Genomic DNA, 22,803 nt, shown 5'->3' on the forward strand with positions numbered 1-22,803 from the left:
ATTTAAAAAGGAGGGTTTGTGCTGCGGATTCAAGATTGAGGAGCGCCTTCAAAGAGGAGCGCTGGGCGGCGGCGGCCCACGGCTGTCTCCGCGGCTCGGAGCAAGTCTCTGCAGGACGGCTGGGAAGTCCCGCCTCTTGACCCTCCCCTTCTTCAGCCTCATCCCTCAGGTATCTCCCTCCTTTAATAACTATTTGCCTCTTTTTCTCAGCCGAAGCTGCTCTGAAACAGCCAGGAACGGAAGCAGGCAGGCAGGCAGGCAGAGCCAGAGGACCTGAACCGCAGGCGGCTGTGTGGGTGAACGGGCACTTCGGAGGAGCTGCGCCGACAGGAAAAGCCACCCTGCCGCTTTCTTTGAGGCAGTTTCTTCCTGGGCTGGAGGAGCGAGCGAGAGGAACGAGGCGGGAGGAAACCGAAGCCCCCGAGCCGGAGAGAAGGAAAGGCTTTTCGGTTGCTCGAGGGAGGGCCGGCAGCCACTTCGGGGCCTGGCGGGAGTTGAGGCGGTTCTGAAAGAATGGTTTGCTCCCCACCGTCTCTCCTTTGTGTTCTGGATCCCTGATCCCAGCAGCTCTCGCCAGAGGCGAAGAAAGCAGCGAGTGAAGTGATTCAGCAGCTTGGCCCGTTTCCTTCCCGGCTCCGAAGGCAGAAAGGAACTGAGTTGGGCTGTGTGTGTGTGTGTGTGTGTGTGTGTGTGTGTGTACGCACCAACATGGCCCGGAGACCGGGGGCCCTGGGCTGCCCCGACCCCTGAGGACTATAGTGTCCCAAGTCAGCTGAGACTCGGGAGTGCCCCAAGCTGAAGTTTCCTATTTGAGAGGGAAGAAGCCTCCTCGTCTCAGCTTAGCCGGGTCCTGCCATGTCCGGAGGGATGAAGTTTAATGGGTACATGAAGGTGCGCATTGGGGAGGCTGTGGGGCTCCAGCCCACCCGCTGGTCACTCCGGCATTCACTGTTCAAAAAGGGATACCAAGTGCTGGACCCTTACATCACAGTGAGTGTGGATCAGGTACGAGTGGGACAAACCAGCACCAAGCAGAAGACTAACAAACCTACTTACAACGAGGAGTTTTCTGCTCCTGTCACCGATGGGCGCCAGCTGGAGTTGGCAGTCTTCCATGGCACTCCGATTGGCTACGATGACTTTGTGGCCAATTGCACCGTGCCCTTCCACGATCTGCTTCATGGCACAGGGTCTTCTGACAACTTTGAAGGATGGGTAAGTAGCTGACTCTCTTTGGGAACAGGAACTCCCATGGAGTGTTCACCTGGGCTGGTGTGCAGCATAAATATGGGCGTGCATCCTCTTGGTCTGCCTGTGCAGATTGTGTGATTTGGGAGATGAATCAAAGTTATTCTGCAAGGCCGGAGGACATACCAAGCCCTCATCTTTGGGGAACCTAAAACTTTATTATTGGGATCCATGATTTATCATTCTATTTCTTCTTTTTAATAATATGAATGTTACCGGAAGTGCATCTAGTCCAGTATGCTTATCTGGATTTGGAGAAGTTCATAAGCATAGGATGATTAATAAGATAGCCCTTTCCTATTTATCATCTGGCATGTGATTTTCAAAGTGTATCTGGCTAATAACTGCAGATATACTTATTATTTACGTAGTTGATTTATTTAATCCTGTTTGCCACCTGGAATCTCCATATGTGAGATGGGTGGCCATATAAATTTAATTAATTCTTATTGACAAAATAAATGAAAATGCATACATTTATGTAAAAAGGAAATATACAAAAATATAAACATGACTCTATAAGAGGAAAAAATGTGAATCCTCTCAGAATGCATTATTCTAAGAATTATTAGATAATTATCATTTTCTGTAAAATTATTTTACAGAACCAAATTCTGTTGATCTCTAACAAATTTGATATCTATAAGTTTAGAAACTTCTTCTGTTTTCCAAGATTGCACTATAGGTAGTTGTGTTTATTTCTTATTTTTCAAGGCCATTTGGAAATTATAGCAATAAATTACATAACCTAATGATGTGTTCCAAGAAACATTTATTACTCTTGCTCTTAATCTTGCTAATTTCTTGAAGATAATCTTTTGCTCAGCATTGGCCCACAGCATTAGTTCTTCAGTTTCTTCATAGGCCAGTGTATGGCTGATCTTGAAATATGAAATATAGTGTATTTTTATTTTCAACTTTTTTAGAGACAGGAGTCAAGTCTCTGCAAGACTGTTGAACTTGACTGTACTATCCACCATAAAATAAATCCAATATTGTTGACTTCTAAGCAGATTTCATGCTTTTCCCTCCTCTCCCTTGCCCATACCTCATCAAGCAAAATAGTTATTTAAAATGGTAAGTTGCATGTCCAAAGAGGTGAGGTAGTATGTTTGTGTATTACAACTACAGATGCTTATGTTTGTGTATTGCAACTACAGATGCATTGCCTACGGATTCTGCCACTAATAGGAAATGTAGGAAAGAGACTAGAAACCTCTTTCCTTGGGAAAGTTGTCTTTCCTTGGAAACCTTGGGAAGTTGTCTAGCAATTAAAATCTTGTGAGGGAAAAGACACTCATCAGCCATTCTCTAAAATCAAAGCATAGTGCAGTTTGTCATGCAAGAACCATTGAGATCTATTAAGCAGTGGAACAGTCTGTTTCCTGAAATCATAGTCCTTCATCACTGGAGGGTTTTGGGGCAGTATTTTGTCTGGGGTACTAGGAGGATTTTTTTCTATAAGTCAGGGGGTTGGACTAGAAGTCCTGTAATTTTGACTTAGCCATGAAAGCCAGCTGGATGACTTTGGGCCAGTCACTCTCTCTCAGCCAAATCCACCTCACAGACTTGATGCTGTAGAGAAAATAGGAGAAGAAAGGTGTGTTGGATAGGTTTGCCACCTTTAGTTGTTTATAAAAGTAATAAATATGGAAAATAAATAATAAAATAAGATCACTTCTAATCTAGATTCCAGGATTGAGCCTACTATAGAAATTTCCTCTTCCGTCCCTCTTTCCTTTTGTCACATTGATTGTATGAGGCTTGTACACCCAGAGTTGGAAACCTACAACCCTCAGACCTATTTCATAGGTCCATGGCAAACCATTGTGATTCTGGCAAAAATGGGTCAGCTGGGCTAGGAGAACGAGAGAAAAACAATGGCCATGCCCATTTTTGGCATTGGGGAATGTGATCCTTCAAAATCAGTCTTCTGCTCCAACTTTAAATAAAGATGGTGCCTGTAATCTGATCACAGCCAAGTCAAGGGAGATTTGCTTCTTCCATTCAAAGGGAAATATTTCTAAATCAGAAATGGGCAACCACTCTGTGGACCCCAAAGGCCTATTATGGGTGCATAGTTTTCTCCTCTTTTTTGCTCCGTTGCTCAAATATGCGGCTGCTAAAGTCAGCTAAGCCTGAGAATGAGCTATATATTACAGGAAGATTCTGAAATCGATCATAGATTCCCCCTTACAGAGGGAATCCATTACCATAATGGCTATGGAAAACTTTGCTAGTTGTCTGTAAATTCTAATAAGCAATAACATTACCAGAATATAAATGTGTATTGTCTCTCTTATTTATTCCTATGTCATAGTTCCCAACTATGTGGCAGTACCCAGGTGACCAAGTTAAGCATCCACTCACTAGTTAGTACATGGATGGAGACCATTAGAAAATCCTGGGGCTGTGAACTAGACTGGGGAAAAAATCCAAAAAGCTAAAAGGTAAGTCAGGTCCATTCAGGTTGCTAACTTGTTGGACCTGTTCATGAAGTCCCTTTTGTCTTCATGATTAGTAGAGGAAAGATTCAGGCTAAACATTAGGAGGAGTTGGATGAAGTTAAGTGGTGAAACTGTCCATATAGTGGTGAATTCCTTCTTCCTGGAGTTTTTCAAATAGGATCTGGATAGCCACCTGTCAGTTAGAGGTTAGTTAGAGTATTCCTGCATTGAATAGGGAATGGACTAGATGACCTAAATGTCTCTTGCAACCTCTACATTCTATAATAATTATTTCAGGATTAATTACCTCTGTTCAGCATCCTTATGTTACTTATACTCTGGATAATTCTTTATTCCAGTTCATGAGTCCTTGCCATTTAATGTAACACTGGTCACAACTCTTGTGGAATCCGTTCTCCAGTCTCAGTGCTAATTCTGACTCTCCCATCTTTCTTCCAGTGCATGTACCCACACACATACACCTACAGACACACAAATTCCCCACCAATGGCAGAAGTGGTCTTAATTCAGCCTCAGATGAATGTACAAACTCTATATTTTACTGTTGAAATTAATACCCATGCTATAAATGGGATAAATGAATCATACTGCAACTATGGCCATGAATGCCAAGGTGGGTAGGGAATAATAGGGAAATTATTGATCAGTTCAGGATTTATTTATTTATTTTATTTTAATTCCATTTATATCCCACCCTTCTCCGAAGACTCAGGGCGGCTTACAAACTTAGCAGTAGCCTTCATTCTATGTATATGCCTGCTTATTAGGGCTTTCACGCACACCCCAAGTGGCATTATTACAAAGTCAGCTTAATTGCCCCCAACAATCTGGGTCCTCATTTTACCTACCTCGGAAGGATGGAAGGCTGAGTCAACCTTGAGCCTGGTGGGATGCGAACCTGCACTAATTGCAGGCAGCTGGTGTTACTTAAGGAGACATTAGCCCACTGCTCCACCAAGGATGTACAAAATGGAGGGCTTCGTCACACAGCACACAGTTAATCCTTGCAATTTGCCACTATTAATAGTAATCTTAAATGCCTTTCCAAAGATAGGTATCCTGGTCTACAATGATCGTAGTTTCCAACCACCTGGCTTGAGGTCAAAGAATTTATAATCCAAGATGTCTACATAAAATCCTAACTTGGAAAAGGCTGGGTTGGATGTTTTGTCAGATGAAAAGGTTTATCAAACAGCATCAAACCTAAGGAGAATACTTTATGTCTGCATGCTAAGGCAGGAATGCTAGACTTAAACATCAGAGGTAGGGTGCTGGAGAAGTTGATCTTCATACGTACAAATATATTTCTTGGTTCTGAGTTTAAGTAAAATAACAACCACAAATATTTTTTTTACAAACTATAATAATTATGCTTAAAAGACCCCAAATTAAAACAGAGTAGTTCTCATGTACATGTTATTTATTTGAAGTATTCCTCATATTGTAAATTTTGTTTTCTGATGAAAGAGTAAGATTTTGGGAATGATCCCACACTGTACACATTAAAAAAAATAAGCTTGATGAAGGTCCCCCAGGACAAGCTTTCCACAATTCCAAATTCCAGCCCTTCTTTTTTTTGCTTTCCCTCCTACAAGTTGCCTGTTGGTTGTACAGTATCTATCTGGCAGTAAAACTTTGTTTGTTTAATTTATATGCCACCCATCTCACTATCCCAAGTGACTCTGTGTGGCATAAAGACTAGCTCATATATTGCTCCCTCAGTTAGGTTGTCCTACAGACATTTATACTTCTGGTGCAAAGCAGGGAGATCCGGACTGTGTTTACACAGTGAAAAATATTCGAAGTCCTGTGAGATCAGGTAGAAGGGTCAATCCAAAGCAGAGAGGAGAGAGAAGACGTTACTGTACCTGAGTGGGGAAAAGAAGTGGATGTATCATCTCTTCAATAGCTTTAGGTAAAGGTTCCCCCGCATATACGTGCTAGTCGTTTCCGACTTTAGGGGCCGGTGCTCATCTCCGTTTCAAAGCTGAAGAGCCAGCGCTTGTCCGAGGACGTCTCCGTGGTCATGTGGCCGACATGACTAGACGCCAAAGGCGCACAGGACGCTGTTACCTTCCCACCGTAGTGGTCCCTATTTTTCTACTTGCATTTTTACGTGCTTTTGAACTGCTAGGTTGGCAGAAGCTGGGACGAGTAACAGGTGCTCACTCTGTTACGCGGCACTCGGGATTCAACCCGCCAAACTGCCGACCTTCTGATCGACAAGCTCAGCGTCCCAACCCACTGAGCCACCGCTTCAATAGCTTTAGTAAATAGCTAACATTACTGTCAGAAATTGAGGTGTTTGGGGAAAAGAAGAGAGCTTTGCTTGGGATTAGATTATCTCTTAAATCATTGGTAAATGCTTTAGGCAGAAATTGCATGAACATACAGTTTATTTTTTCTATGCTCAAACTCATTATTCTTTATTATCTCTATAGGATAAAACTTCAACCTTTTATGATATAGCAGGTTGTACATGAAGCTACTTCTTTCTTTCAAATCACTTGGGATCATAATTTTTTCCTAATAAATTCTTTGAATATTGTAACAGATCACTACTATCTTGCATCTTTTGGATTTTTTATTTAGTTTAACTAATTTGTGAACTGTCATATGTTGTCAATTGTACAGCTCTATCCTTTAGATCCTACAGCACCTCATTATTAAAAAGTGATTTTATATACTTATAAGATCTTGTGAGATGGGAGTATGCAGACAAAAAAGGTCTTTTTGAGGATCTTCGCAGCTCCATCCAATTAAGACATTCTTGGTCTTCCTCTTCTCTACTTACTTTGCCTTCATATATTTATTTTGCAGTTTCATCTTCATTTATTCTTTCTGTTTGACTAAACTATCTAGATGTAGTTCTTTCATACACATGTCTCTTTGGTATTCAATTCACATTAATTGAGCATTCACTAATTCTGTCTCTTCTTGTTTTATCACACATCCTATCTCTTCTTTATTATACTACAACACAAAATCCTAATGTTTTATATTGTACTTTTTTTATATTTCTTCTGACATACCCAACTCTTGCTTCCATATAACAAGGAGGGTGGAAGCTCCTTCTTGGATGGTTATTTTGGCTTCTTTCAACAAGCATTCATTTCTTACAGCAGATCACTTATTATCTTTCCACAAGTGTTTGCATATTATAAAATTTCTCCAGTTTTTAGTAAACTTTCTACCAAGGTATAGAAACTTTCTCTGTTTCTTTTTTACTTTTTATGTATAATTTTCAATTGTTGACTCCATTCTCTATATCAATTATAACCAACTAGAACAAGGGTGATTACATTTTATTCAAATCATTTCTACTTTCAGCCAACATAAAAGTACATGTACATTCACATTCTGAATCAGCACATTTTCCGTATCACCAGAAGTGTTCTGTATAGATTCTTCCATAAAAACGTTAAAACAACCAACTGGCCATCATATCTCCTTGACTTACTCCGTGCTTAGTGTTAAACAATTTGCTAAGCATTTTCCATTTCTTTCCAAGTATCCTTTTCTTTCCCTTTTATTGTATTCAACAATACTAATGGGTCATTAGGTTGTGCATATTTGGGCTAAAGAAGACCGATGAACAATCGGTCATGAAAGACCTCAACTGGAATGGATATCAGGGGCTTCTCTTAGTTTCTTTTCCATTTCTTCACACAATCAGATGGCCTGAGGGTGAGATATTTAAAAGTTCACCTTCTGTAATTTACCTTGGTCACATTTAGGAAATTATTTTTTACCTATTTTGATACACAGCTTCCATTTGGTTAAGGTTCTAGGGGTAGATGTTCTTGAGATTCTCTTCAAATCTCAATTAGGCTTTTCCTAGTCTGGTGCCCTCCAGTTGGGCTGAGACCATATTTGCTAAAAATCCAGCTGGTATCACCAAGGCATGCCAAGTAGTAATAATTTGACCTTATTGTCAGAGAATAAGATAAATACACTTAATAAATTGTTAGGCCTTGTTTCCTTGTTTCCTCGTCCCCAAAGTACCTTTGGAACAGATTGAAGGTTTCTTCAGTTCTACTTCAGCAGTCCAATAATTTGTTCTATCTTCTTCAACCTTTAGGTATTCTAGACTGCAGGATTGGGGGTGGGCACCTAGTTTTCTGAGCTAAAGGCCATGTTTGGCCTTTGAATGCAATGGCAGAGACTGCCTTCCAAAAATAGTAAATGTGGCCAACCAAAAAGATGTGGTTTAATTTAATTTAATTAAAGCTAGGTATAATCCACACAAAGAGCCTTGGTGGAGCAGTGGGCTAATGCCTCCTTAAGTAACACCAGCTGCCTGCAATTAGTGCAGGTTCAAGTCCCACCAGGCTCAAGGTTGACTCAGCCTTCCATCCTTCCGAGGTAGGTAAAATGAGGACCCAGATTGTTGGGGGCAATTAAGCTGACTTTGTAATAATAATAATAATAATTATTATTATTTATTGAATTTTTATACCGCCCTTCTCCCGAAGGACTCAGGGCGGTGAACAGGGCATATAAATAGAAATACAAAAGTTAAAAAAAGAATTAAATAATTGCCCAATTAAAACAATCAAAATATAAAACCCATTGAAACCCTAACATTCCCCATCAGGCCAGGCCAGCTTGTTCGAATAGATGGGTCTTTAACCCGCGCTGGAAGGAGCGAAGATCCGGTGCCATCCGGAGCTCAACCAGCAGTTGGTTCCATAAAGCCGGGGCGCCCACAGAGAAGGCCCTCCCCCTGGGGGCCACCAGCCGACATTCTCTGACCGGAGGCACCCTGAGGAGGCCCTCTCTGTGGGAACGCACAGGGCGGAGGGGAGTCGACGCCGGCAGCAGGTGGTCCCCGAGGTATTCCGGACCCAAGCCATGTAAGGACTTAAAAACCATCACCAATAATGCCGCTTGGGGGGTGTATGAAAGCCCTAATAAGCAGGCATATACATAGAATGAAGGCTACTGCTAAGTTTGTAAGCCGCCCTGAGTCTTCGGAGAAGGGCGGGATATAAATGGGATTAAAATAAAAAATAAATAAATAAATAACTTACCAGCCATATGCTTCCTCATTTTTGTCTTCTAATATAGAAACATCTTTTGGTGCTTTTGGAAGAGTCACAACCAAAACTTTGAATTCTTATCATTTTGATCATTGTCTATACTGCCTATTGTTGATATAAATTGTAGCCTGAAAAGGTTGGGGGTACCAGATTGTAGGAATCCATAGCATTACACAGTTCACTTTTTTGTGTGTGTGCCACTATAATGCTTTAAATTTTATATCAGTATTGTCTGTTTGTTTCTTTGCCTTTTCTACCTGTGTGATATTGTCAAGCTGCCCTGTAGATATCAGATTTTTAGGAAAGTGGAATATAGATCTTATATACAAACATACATGTCTATGGGCACAGCTAATGACTTATCTTATTTATCAAGATAATATATTTATCTTGCAGTTATGTTCTGTTAAACATAAGCATTAGCCATACCGAGATGATGTTGAAAACTTTTAGAATATTTCAAGACAACCATAACCAGCCCTTAAATCCCATGGGGACTGAAAAGCACAGCATAAAATTTGAAGTTAATTAATTGAGAAAGAAGTTTGTTGAGGTTTGTTGATTCTAAGCAGCTTCAGAAGCTGGGGCCTTTCGTTTCTTGAACTGTGCAGTAACTGTTTCCACAGGAACTCAACCCAGCACCCATGTCGCTCACTGATAAAGCCACAATGTAGAGATGTGTGGTGTGGGTGTTTAGAATTTCACAAGTTTCTGAATTCTTTCCATCTCTCAGTTCTTTCATTTTCTGGTTTTCTCATTAGCTTATTACACTTATAATTGCTTGAATCTGAGGTAGCCTAAAGCCTTCCTTAACAATCTTTGTCTTAACCCTTGCCTTCCTACACAGTGGTATCTTGTTTATAATTTCCCTCAGTCCGGGCTGTGGAGAAGTAGCCTTAGAAAATATGAAATATATAAATAACTTATTGGTTTTATTTAATTTATTGACTGCCTAACTCCCAAACAACTTTGGGCAGCTTATAATAAAAACTAACAGCAAAAAAGAAGAAGAAGACTAGAAGAACAAAATACATAAAACCCCCTGGAGACATCAAACCAAAAAAAAAAAAGCAAAACAAAACAGAAAGGGATCTCCCTAATCACCCTGCCTCCAAGGCCTGGGAAAACAACAAAAGGGTTGGAGAGATCATTCCAGAGGACAGAAATTGGGACAGAATAGGCATACTTCCCGTGTTCCACTTTTTTCATTGATGGGACTGAAATGCCCAGAATTCTTCATTTATATTATTCTTGGAATCTTTGTAATAACTCTGTACAGTGCTTTTTTTGTAAAAGAAAAAGGTGCCGGAACTCACACATGTCATACAACCCGCCTTGCCTACCCTACAAGGTTCCATCCAAAAAAGGTGCCGGAACTCCGTTCTGAGCGTTCTAGGAGAAAAAAAGCCCTGACTCTGTATGATATTCCAACTATTTATTTCAAAGGAAGAAAGGGATATGTCTACGTTGTGTAGCTTGTGCAAAATTATTTGTTTTAGTGAAATTAAAATTGGGACTGGGAATTTCTAGCTCATTATTGTTACCTGCTCCAACTCTGTGTAGTACTGTTCCAAGTTTATTTTTGTTGCACATATGAAATAAGGGGTGCATATCTAGACAAATCTCCTTGCTGTATACCATATGCATATTCAGTATATTTGCAGACACTTGTTCAATTGAAATAAGTATGATTCTATGGAAAAAAAAGATGGGTTGAACAAATGTGATGGATTAAGTAATATGAACCAGTTTCACATTCTTCCTTTTAAACTCAGTCCTCCCACACAGAGTTTACACACTGCACATAGTGTCTTTTGTTTGATTTTGGTTTAGAATGTTGCATGAACTCAATCACTATGATTTATATACTACAATTCACGACTTAGCATGTTGCATAAATCCAGTCACTAGTGTTTTATGAAAAGTTATGGGCAAACATGTACAGTAAATCTATTTAATAAATAAATAAGTAAATAAATAATCACAGTTAAATAACCTATGACTTAGTATGATGTGTTATCCCAATCACAAGCTTCCTCTTCTGGTTGTGGAAGCACCATTGGGGATGGTGAGTATCACCCGTGGGAATCAAAGGAAATAATATAAGGAACACGTTTTTGTTGTGAAGCAAGAGGTACCATGTGGCCTTGACACAGGATATACTTCTGATAGAAACTGGGCAACAGACAATTCTGATTTGTGGCAGAAAAAGTCAATTCTTAGTTGCATAAAATGTTAAAAGGCTGCCTTAGGACAGCAGATGTTGGAATATAGCAGGAAAATATTAGAGATGATTTAAGTTATGTGGTTGTCCTGCAACCTTTAAGCTAGCCTATTGTTCTCAGGTGTGGGACAAGGTGTTGCCTTATCAGCAAGACTAAGATACTTTAATCTGCTAGCATCAGTGGAAGCAGGTGCCCTCCTGTCCTTGGCCTCAGGTTGCAAATAGTCTTGGGTTGGCCGGGGCACAAAGCTGCTTTTTCTCCTTGAGAGAGCAACCAGTTCAAGCATGTCTGCAGAGCCTGAAATGAGTTCTGTAACAACAGACAATATAAAGTGTTCCCTTGCTTCAAACCATTGAAAAACACAAATATTCCTACTCTCCATCTGGTGAAATATTGCTTGGGATTTCAAATAAGGTAAAGGTTCCCCCGCACATGCGTGCTAGTCGTTTCCGACTCTAGGGGCCGGTGAGCTGAAGAGCCAGCACTAGTCCGAGGACGTCTCCGTGGTCATGTGGCCGGCATGACTAGACGCCAAAGGCGCACGAAACACTGTTACCTTCCCACCGGAGTGGTCCCTATTTTTCTACTTGCATTTTTTACGTGCTTTCGAACTGCTAGGTTGGCAGAAGCTGGGACGAGTAACAGGCGCTCACTCTGTTATGCGGCACTCGGGATTCGACCCGCCAAACTGCCGACCTTCTGATCGACAAGCTCAGCGTCCTAACCCACTGAGCCACCGTGTCCCTTGGGATTTCAAATAAATAACCATAAATAACCAGCAAGTTTGTAGAAGAGTCTTGTAGAAGGGAACTTAGACAGCTCTCTGGAATTGTAAAATTCCATATTGTTTTTAGGCAAGTATGTGTAACATATTTTGCTGGATTATTGAGAAATTAATTAAAATTTTAATTTGATTGCATCCCAGTCTTCTTAGGGCAGCATATGACCTTTTTTCCATTTCTCCTCACAACAGTTTTATGAGCTAGGTCAGGCTCAGGAAGATTTAGTGGCCTAAGTTTACACTGGGAGCTACATAGCCAAATGAAGAATTGAATACTTCTCTTTTGTGATTATCTAACAGCCAACTATTAATAATATTGATGTTCTGTTCAAATATGAGGCATATAAATTGATGGTTTGCTCCATTCCAAAAAGTTATGGAAGATGTTAAAAACTGTAATGGAAAATCATCTGAAATGAATACTGTATTTTGGAGTCCCTAGTGTTCTCTGAGCTTGTTGGCTTGCAGATATTTCATTACCCAATAGCTAACATCATCGGTGCAATATTGTACTGCACTGATAATATGAAACAATTTTGTGTTACTAAAGTATTTTTACAACTTAAATAACTCCATTTTACAATCTCTTATAATGGGATGGATTACTGTGCCTAATGCCTGTAAATAATTTCAGGAAGAGAAATTATATATTTCTTATATTCTAGTTGGAGATATAATAACACTTGCCCACAACTTTTTTTTGATTTGTGTTTTGGCTGGATGAAATCTGCACTAAATAGAACTGTATTTTTTTTATAATGAGGAAGATATACCTGTATCTGCAATAGGTTGCAAAGTTCACATATGCAGGGAGGTTGCAAAATTTAGGACAGACAGAGCAAAATGTTTTACACTGTTCACACAGTGGGCCTTGTTTTTTTTCTGCAACTGAAGTTAAAAACAGATCTCTCATTTCTACAAATCAACAGAGCCCAATTTGATACAAAATTTGCTCTTTTTTCTTCATTAATGGCATTGCAGTGATGTGTCCAGTATCAATGTGTATTTTAGTGTATCTCAAAGAAGGGGCAGCAAATCCCCTGAGTATCTGCTTATCAAGAATGCAGTTTATGATCTGTACCTTCTCAGCTTGAAAGGATGGAAGCTAACCTATTTCTTCACCCTATTCTTTTGGCTCAAGAAGATTAAGTAGTCGATCTCTAAGAATGCCATGTTCTTCTCTTGCAAATGCAGGGTCTGCTTTTTTCAGAATGACCAAGTGTCAATCTGTTGGCTGCAACAGGAATAGACCAACTGGCTTGTTGGTGGGCCAAAAGAGAGTGACTGGGATGGAGTCACCCAGCTGGCTTTCATTGGAGTAAGGTGGGACTAGAACTCAGTCTCCTGGTTTCTAGCCTGATAGCATTTTTTTCCTTCCTGACACATTTATCCTATTCTCTCTGATCAAATAAGTCTGTTTTGCCATTTCCACTGATTCTGATCATTTTACAGTCCATTTTTCCATTGTGGAAATTTCAATACTTTTCCTCTTGTGCATATAATAATCTTGCTGCTGTTATGGGTGACAAGTCAGGATCAAGGAGATTCCTAAAATGTGCTTGGAAGAGCTATAGGTGTAGGTTGAGATACTGGGCATTTGTCCATGTGATTGCTAGGGATTGGGCTTGATTCAATGGCATGTAATTAATTCTCTCCATGCAAAAAAAATCAAAATGAACATGGATTGGAGTAGATGACCTTTAAGGTTAAGATACTCGCCAACTATGATTTGAACAAGTACATTCCTCTCTCCTTTTCCTTATGAGGTGTTCTAAACTTATTAGCAGAAGAGCCCAAGATGTGTGATGTGGCACCAAGGAATGTGAACACACCCTACAATTACTCAGGTGTCATGTTGTGGTACGAACTGCATTTTAGAGACGGTGTAATTGTGCTACAGGACAATGAAATGATTACAAGGAAGGGTGCTTCCACTCTACTAATTAAGGCATTTTTACACTGGTTATTTTTTCCTGTGTAAAAGAAAGAGGCAAACTCTCAAAAAACCTCTAAAAGTGCAAGGCACTTTCATTGTTTTTCATGTTTTTAATTTACGTGCAGTACTTGATTTTTTCACTTCTATTAATTCTTAATATTCATAGTATTCTCAGTGTGACTTACATTGCCAAAGGATTCTAGCTCATAGGTAAAATATTTGCATTTATGCTGAAGACTTTCTATTTCCTCCATGGCATCTCTTGGTAGAGATGGAAAAGATTCCAATCTGTACCTTCTGTAAGTATAGAGCTATGTTTTCCATCCTGGTGTATTTGAATGCAACTCCTACTGACTGTGCTGGTTAGGAATCTGGGAGTTGTAGTTCAACACATTTGGAAAGGTATGAGAATGGGGAAGACTGCTTAATAGTAAATGAAAATGAAAACAAAAATGAAAGAGGAGACACTCTTGGGAAAATGCATTCAAACATTCAGTTTGAGGAAGTTAATTAAGGGCTTCTCAAGTCAAGACCTCCCCAGCAGTTCACAAAACTCACACCAGTTTTTGTTTCATGCTTTGACTGGGCAAACCTGAAGCAGGAAGGGTGGTACTGTAAGGTTGGAGAAAACCTGTGTTATACAGATTGAAATATTATTGGAAGCGTATATGTATTTCTTGCCCAGCCAAGCCCTGCTGAAACCATTAGTTTATTCAGGAGGTTATTGCAAAAATTCATTTATCATTCTATCTGATTGCAGTTCTCAATCCTGAATTGATCTATACTGTGTTTGACCACTTCAGGAGAAGACTCACAGTATTTGATTCCCTTTTCTGTAGCAAAAGTTTTCTGCTCATACTAAAATATTTTTATATTTAAAGGGAGTTTTTAAGTAACACAAAGGTAGTAATCTCATTTCAATTTTGTTTCTGGAACTAAAACAACAACAATCCATTCTTTTCCAGGGTAGTCTTGCTGTCAAATACTCATTCTGCAGGACATTCTTCTGACTTTATTACTGTGAAGCATTTGTTACAAATCTTGTGGAGCAAAATAGATTTGCTACCTGAGGCCAGTATTCCTCTACCTTGACAACTTTAAGATGTGTGCACTTCAACTTCCAAGATGCTAGCAAGGGAATTCTTGCCAAAGTTGAGAAACACTTGGTTGGATATTTTCAGTTTCATGTTACCTTTTCATTTGATCTTCTCTAGGCTCAACAGATCCAGTTCTTTCCTAGTTACCTTGTAGAACATATTCTCCAAACCTCACAATATCTTCAGTGCTACTGGTATCTCTGGAGCTTTCCATTTTATTGATAACAAACTACTGTATTGTCCCTAGAAATGGGTAAGTCCTCCCAAGGAAAATTCACCAAAGCGTAATTAAATTTTCTTTATCATTTAGGGGTACCTGTATTAATGTAGAATTGCATTAAAGTTTCAACTACTGCATTACATTGTGAATGACACTCAGCTTATTTTCTCTCTCTCCCCCCTCCATTCTTTTTATTTATGCTGCTATCAAGACAAAGTCTTCCATCTTCTGTTTTTGTTTCTGATTTTTCCTAACTAAATGTACTGCTCTCTGTTCATTTCATTAAAATTATTGTGCCAAGATCCTCTTGAATTTCTTTCTGTCTAGTTTAATAGGGAAGTTCAGTTTTGCATAGAGTAGAACATTTAGCTAAAACTCTTACCCCTAACATGCTATACTTTTATTTGCATAGAATTTTATTTTTTGCCTAGAGGAGAACTAATTTATAACTCTTCTTCCTGATTTATTAAAGTTCTGTGTGTAGGGATTTAAAGTAAGGGGAGCATTCAGTCATAGAATACAACCATGTTGTTGTTAGTTGCGAAGTTGTGTCCGACCCATCGCGACCCTATGGACAATGTTCCTCCAGGCCTTTCTGTCCTCTACCATCTTCTGGAGTCCATTTAAGCTCACGCCTACTGCTTCAGTGACTCCATCCAGCCACCTCATTCTCTGTCGTCCCATTCTTCTATTGCCTTCAATCTTTCCCAGCATTAGGCTCTTCTCCAGTGAGTCCTTCCTTCTCATTAGGTGGCCAAAGTATTTGAGTTTTAGCTTCAGGATCTGGCCTTCTAAAGAGCAGTCAGGGTTGATCTCCTCTAGGACTGACTGGTTTGATCGCCTTGCAGTCCAAGGAACTTGCAGGAGTCTTCTCCAGCACCATAGTTCAAAGGCTTCAATTCTTTGGCGCTCAGCCTTTCTTATGGTCCAGCTTTCACTGCCATACATTGCAACTGGGAAGACCATAGCCTTGACTATACGCACTTTTGTTGACAGGGTGATGTCTCTGCTTTTAGAATACAACCATAGTTAGCTTCATAGATGATGGAGATACAGAGCATTTATTTATTTATCATATGTAAAATCCACTTGCTGTTGCATGGGAGAATATAAAAATATAAAAGGTGGAAGAAGTGTGGAAATTCACAGTACATTTGCCTCTAGTGCTGTCACTGAAGTCAGTGGCTGCTGAATTAGATCTCTTAATAAAAAGCTTTGTAACATTTTGCTCTGAGCTCCTTTGAAATAGGCTTCAAGGGGCTGATCAAACAGGTTTATCAAGTGGTGCAGGCAATTTATGTGAATACTGTAGATGTTGTTGTAGGGTGAAGCTCTCCACAAAAGCTGGACAGATTTCTTGAGTAACAGTCTCAGAAACAACAAAGTATGTGGGGAAGGACAGGGGGGAAGGCAGTGCGTGGCTTCATTATGTTCAGGGCTGGAAAAGAAATTTTGATTACTGATTGTAAGTACAGAAGCATTTTAAGTGATATGGATGTCAGCTGAATCTGTTTTTTTAAGCATTAAAGGCTTTTTTTCCCTTATCTTTATAACATTAACAACATTCCCATTTGTCTTATTACTTACTAATTGGTTTTTTTTCTAGATTTTGAATTTTAGTACAAATTTTGTATGTACGTGGCTCAGTGGGTTAGGACGCTGAGCTTGTCGATCAGAAGGTCGGCAGTTTGGCGGGTCGAATCCCGAGTGCCGCGTAACAGAGTGAGCGCCTGTTACTCGTCCCAGCTTCTGCCAACCTAGCAGTTCGAAAGCACATAAAAAATGCAAGTAGAAAAATAGGGACCACTACGGTGGGAAGGTAACAGCGTTCCGTGCGCCTTTGGCGTCTAGTCATGCCAGCCACATGACCACGGAGACGTCCTCGGACAAGCGCTGGCTCTTCGGCTTTGAAACGGAGATGAGCACCGGCCCCTAGAGTCGGAAACGACTAGCACGCATGTGCGGGGGAACCTTTACCTTTACCTTTACCTATATCTATATATTTATACACATACACAATTATGTTCTTTCCATGGCCCTTGGAGCTGTGGGAATATGGTGCCATTAAAGAAGGCTACGTTCACTAATGAGTCTTGGCAGCTCGTTTTTCTACCACTTGCAAAATTCTTCTTTGAGAAGTTCTGATTTTGGTCACTGACATAAAACAGATTGAAAATTTATACTGTAGAAAATGGAATCTATGTTTGTTCCTGAAAATGAAATGGCATCTCCCTTTCTCTTGGAGAAAAGCTGATGAGGAAGTCCTCCTCCCTTATTTTATACCTGTTGGATAACTTCAATAAATCAATCAGACTTCCCAATTTCCACGTGAGATTTCATATCCTGTCATCACCAGCCAGCATGTTCATGATGGCTTACGTAGCCTTGCTTCTTGAAGATGATGGAAGTTGTAGGTTGTAGTCAGTGGCGGGATTCAGCTGATTCGCACCACTTCGGCAGAAACGGTAGCTACTTTTTTGTTGCCCAGGCCCAGAATGGACTTCCAGAAGTGGCATTCACACAGAGAACCATTTGTTCACATATTTGAATCCCACCAATGGTTGTAGTCCATCATATCTATAGGGTACCAGGTTGGGAAAGGACATATTTCATTCACTTAACATGGTAACTACACATATATTTTGGCTTAATCAGATATATTTCAGGCTTGTGTGCCTCTCTGTACACACAAATATAAACACCATAGTGGATCTTGTCCATCATTCTGTTCCCACAGTGGCCAATCAGATGCCTCTAGCAGCCTTGAAAATGATTACTAAGGAAATGGCACCCACTTCAGCACACTCAGATAGCAGATTACTAATTTTTGTAAAATTATCTTCTATTTGATTTATTTTGTTTTGAAACAATATAACCATTTAACATAGAAACCTAGTGCAGAAGAGACAGTTTAAATCATTGGCCCTAACTGATTGCTCAGTGAGGGATCTAGTGCATTTCTAAAAAAAATATCTATCCAACCACTATTTGAACATATCTAGGTAAGGGTAGGGATCCCTTCATGATTGATCCTTTTGATTTTAACAAGTTTTTTTCTAACTTTCAGTTAACATCTGTCTTCCTGCTACTTGAATCTATTGTTTCATGTCCTGTATTTAACGATCACAGAGAAGAGGTCATGGGCTTCCATGAGACACTTCCGTGCTTTCCTTCTCAATCATCTATTCTCAAAACATTACGTTTTCTCTACTGCTTTGTGTAGGATTTAACTTCCAGGTCTTTGATCATTCCTGCTCTTGTTCTTCACACTGACTCCGGATGTCTGGACTTTCTTAAAACGTGTTCATGTCCAAGCTTGAGTGGAACTATTTCTTCCTGTTGTCTGGAAACAGTGCTACTCTTGATATATCCCAAATCTTACATTTGTCTTTTTAGCCACCACGCCATGCTGCAAACTAAGAGCTTTGTCACAAAGATGCCTTAATAATCATTTTTCTGCTGTGTTCCTGCACCACTGTCTTGATTTTTATATTATATGGACTGCTTAAATACTCTTTAATAGTATTTCCATTAGGTATTTCCATTTCCAACAGCACCTTAACAAGTGCAAAGTGTATTAGGCTCTGTAATCCATTATCCCTGAAGTGGAGAGCTAACTCATTGTAATTATTAAAGGTGCTAGGTTAGAAGCTGGGAGACCATGAGTTCCAATCCTAACAGAGGTTGGCTGGGTGACTTTGGGCTTGTTAGATTCTCTCAGCCCTAGAGAAAATATAAGAGCAGATCACTACTGAAAACATTACTAAGAAAGTTGCATGAGCTTGTCCATGTAATCATGAGAGTCAAGACTGACCTGAAGGCACAAGAAACAATGTAACAACAACAAAAAAAGCCATTTTTGACATGCCTAGGAATGACTGGGAAGAGAACATATACACAGAGTAGGAGTTGGCATTGGAGATATGGTAGTACCCCAGCTTCCCAAATATACAGAATGTGTGTGTGAGAGAGAAGTTCCTGGAGGATGAGCTCCAGCACAACTCTGAGAGCTGGAGGAATAAACCTCTGGTCCCGGTGACTGACTCAGACTGGATCCTGCAACATTATCCTGAAACACGTATATTTGCTTTGAATGCAACGTATTTACTTGTTCATCTTTCTTTCTTTCTTTTTGTGTAAAGGAAGCTAGGGGACGGACCTTTGGGGGTATCAAGGGATGTGTCTGGGGACACATTATTATCTGTGAACACTTCACCACTACTCTTGTATTAGCAGATATGTCTGATATGATTGACTTTGACATTTGCATGCCAAATCTGTGGCCTTTTGTGCCTTTTTCCAGAATAGTAATTCCTTCACTGATTAAATACACCAGTTAAAAGCCAGTTAGCCCCCAAAGAACAGGTGTCTGACCAAATTGAAAGAACCTGTTAATCACGCATTTGACGTTGTACGTAATAGAAACTCTGAATTAGTCATCAGCAGCAGAGGATTTCCAATATACATAAATACATGCATGCAACACTTCTTGCTAAAAAGTGGACAGATACTGGTATTTGTACAAAGGATCCACTGAAGTGGAAGATCAAGTACAACCAGTTGGTGTGAGACAATTAAACTTGGCATTTTTCCATTAAAATATTTCTTATACTGATGAAGATGAGAGGAACAAATGAAATGCTAGCAGCTAAACCTTATTTAATGTGGAAAAAAAGAAAAGAAAGAAAGAGAAAGAAAGAAAGAAAGAAAGAAAGAAAGAAAGAAAGAAAGAAAGAAAGAAAGAAAGAGAAAAGATCCTGTAATATGATGTTTGGGTTGAGTCACATCTTACATTAGTCAGTGCACCTCATGTTTGTGGGCTATGGTTATGTAGCTCCTTAGTTAATTGCCTAGTTAATTTCTATTTTATATCTGAACCATAAGTCAGATTGCTGTAGTACTTTTTCAGACCAGCTAATTTTTATTAAAAGGCATACATTTTCTTGAACTACATGAAAACCTATGCCTTTTAATGAAATTTGTCATATAGGAAACTATGATTATCAGAATCCAAAGGGTTCAGGAAATTAATCCTTTTTATATTTATATTTATTTATTTCAGTAGCATAACTCAGCTTTTGGAATCCAGTTGTCCCTATTAAAGCTCTCATTGAAAATAAAGAGGTATAATTTTAAAATGACTTGATTGATTATATGGAATATATGGCATTCCAGGAGCCTTGTCCAACACTAGTATTCAAAAGCATCAATACTTTTTCTGTGTTGCTTCTTCAAAGACCAGCAATCACTTCCATAGTGTCTCACAGGGAATATCATTTCTTGCATGACTCTGATCTCTATAGGTAGAGATATACCACAGTATCTGAATATCTTTTCTAAAAATGTTTAGAAATCTAAATTACTCTAGTTTAATTTAAACATATTTATTTAATGTAATCAATTTATAAAATGCCTCAATCACTGTAGCAGCTCTAGGCAGCCTTTTACAAATGACAGCAACAAAGAAAATATTCAGTACTAAGCTTAGCACCTTGCATTTGGGAAATAACCAGCATAAAAACAAACAATCGGTCTCAAAAGTGTGGTTACAACTCACCCTGCTGTCCCATGGTTTGCTGAAAGAGCAGGTCTTCTCAAGCTTAGCAGAATTGGGGCCATCTGGATTTGGGGGGGCCCTGCTGTGCCACAGAGAAGACCTCTGCCCAGTGGTGGCATTCAGTCAGTTCGCACCACTTCGGCAGAACCGGTAGCTAATTTTTTGTTGCCCAGGCCCAGAATGGACTTCTGGAAGCGACATCCACACAGAGAATCGGTGGTTCACATATTTGAATCCCACTCCTGCCTCTGTCCAAGGCCCACCAAACTAGCTTTGATTTAGTGATGGAAATTTAATGATGGAATGATGAAGTATTCGGGCCCTGCAGAATTACCAATCAGACAAAAGCAATCTGTAAAGAGAAATTGCTGGCCTAATGTAAAAATAATTTCCAACTGATTTCCTTTCCCTCTCTTCAATCTTCATAGACACACAGAACAGCATGCAGAAAAACAGAGAAGTCTGTCAAGGGAAAATCAGTGTAATGATGGTAATGATTTTTTTTCCTATGCACACAAGGCTCTATGGAAAAACAGTGCTTAGGGAGACTGTTTCTGCCTGTTTTTCTCTTAGCTCAGAAATTTAAAAAGGAGAGAGTTTATTCAAAATCTGGACAGTTTTAAGTGCAAACTAAGCCAAGGGCTAAGCAGTTGTTATTTAAGCCAGTTGGAGGGGGACGTTTGTCCTGTGATTGAAAGGGATACTCATTTTCATTATGTACCCAGAATTTTCTTTGTTCACCTACTAACTTCTGATGCCTTCCAGATGTATTGGGTACCAGATGAAATGACCATTGTGGCAGAGGATAATGAAACAGCATTCATCTGCAAATAAACAATTTGGGAATATTGACTTCAGTTCTCCATCATCTGTGATTTTTTTTTATTACCTGCCATGTTGACACTCATGATGGCACAGATTGAAACTGGGACATTTTGTATGCTGAGCTGAAACCCTTTGCCCCCCCCCTCCTTTGCTTGTCCTTGAAGAGCCATTGCCAGCCATACTGAATCAAATGGACAAATAATATGTTGTAGCATAAGACATGCCCTTATTTTATTTCTCAAGTGCTTAGAGCCTTGCTAGAGCTCCAGCAGTGCCATACCAGTGACTTCATAGTGGCAACTTCTGGATAAAGGAAACCATTGACATGATCTCTGCTGTCTTTTGATGCCACTGTGATGGAGAGAGAGAGAATTTCCAGCCTAGCAATGACACCAAGAATCATTGTATCTGCACCAGCTCTGTAATCCAGGTTTGGCACTTCCATCTAAACAGTTCATTTTTCAAATGCACACTGAGCTCCATTTAGACTGCCTATTCCTGCCTGTCTACCACCTACCACTTGCCTCCAGAGTATCAAGTTTAGCATTTGCATGCAAAAAATGTTTTGTTTACTCCCTGGTACCTTTACTTAAAATATTTCCAGAAACTAGACTGTAAAAGTACTGTGCTCACCTAGGAAAGTGATGAAATAGAAAAAATAAATGACATACTCTTTCTCACCCAGTCTTCTGGTTTTTGCCTAAGTTAGGAAGATACGTACTCTGAGTTTAAAGAATATAGATCTCCCTAGAGGAGAAATGCTGCATTTTTAAGAGATTGTGGCAAAAGCCACAACCTTTAGCTTCTGAGAAACCCCGCTTTTAGAGAACAAAAAGCACCATTATTTCCCTCATGGTAAGTATGGTGTGGCAGGACCTGAAAATAATAATTTATCTGCTTATCTGAAGCAGCTCCAGGTTGCACAAGGCCCAGAAATGTCAGAAAATGCTTTTGTGTGGTCTTGCAGCCTCCAAAAAGAGCAGGAGAGCAAGTCTAGTTTCTGCACACTTTTTAGAGGGCCTTTTGCATGACTTTCAGAGAGTCCAGAGGCCTGGCATGTCATCAAAAATGACATCGCATGTTTGCCATCATTGGGTTAGGAAGATTGGAGTAACCTAAGACCAATAAGCAAACTCATGGAGATTGTCATTTTTCTATAAACTGTAAGATTATTTTTGTCTTGTTTTGCAGTACAGTATTATAGTCACATTACCTGGGTATTATGACTTTTTTATTCCATACTTTGATTGTGTATAATATGTTTTTCTAGCCCATTCTTGATGTGAGATTCTAGACAGCCACTGCCAATCACAGATATAGGGAATGAGGCATTACACATGGCTCAACACCATTTAGTAAGACAGAAACTTCTTTTTGATGCCACTGCCAGCTTCACAGGAGGAT

General features: G+C 39.7%; 1 protein-coding gene across 1 annotated transcript in view; it reads left to right on the plus strand.

The window, feature by feature from the left end:
- The first annotated feature begins 279 nt into the window (after positions 1–279).
- PRKCH (protein kinase C eta) overlaps positions 280–22,803 on the plus strand; it is a 103,074-nt gene continuing 80,550 nt past the window's right edge. The window contains exon 1 of the mRNA XM_081313807.1: positions 280–1,215. Within this exon, the coding sequence (XP_081169933.1) occupies positions 856–1,215 (360 nt within the window). The 5' untranslated portion in view covers positions 280–855. The remainder of the gene's footprint in view (positions 1,216–22,803) is intronic.

The sequence above is a fragment of the Vipera berus genome (assembly GCF_964194415.1).
Source record: "Vipera berus genome assembly, chromosome: 1".
Lineage (NCBI taxonomy): Eukaryota > Metazoa > Chordata > Lepidosauria > Squamata > Viperidae > Vipera > Vipera berus.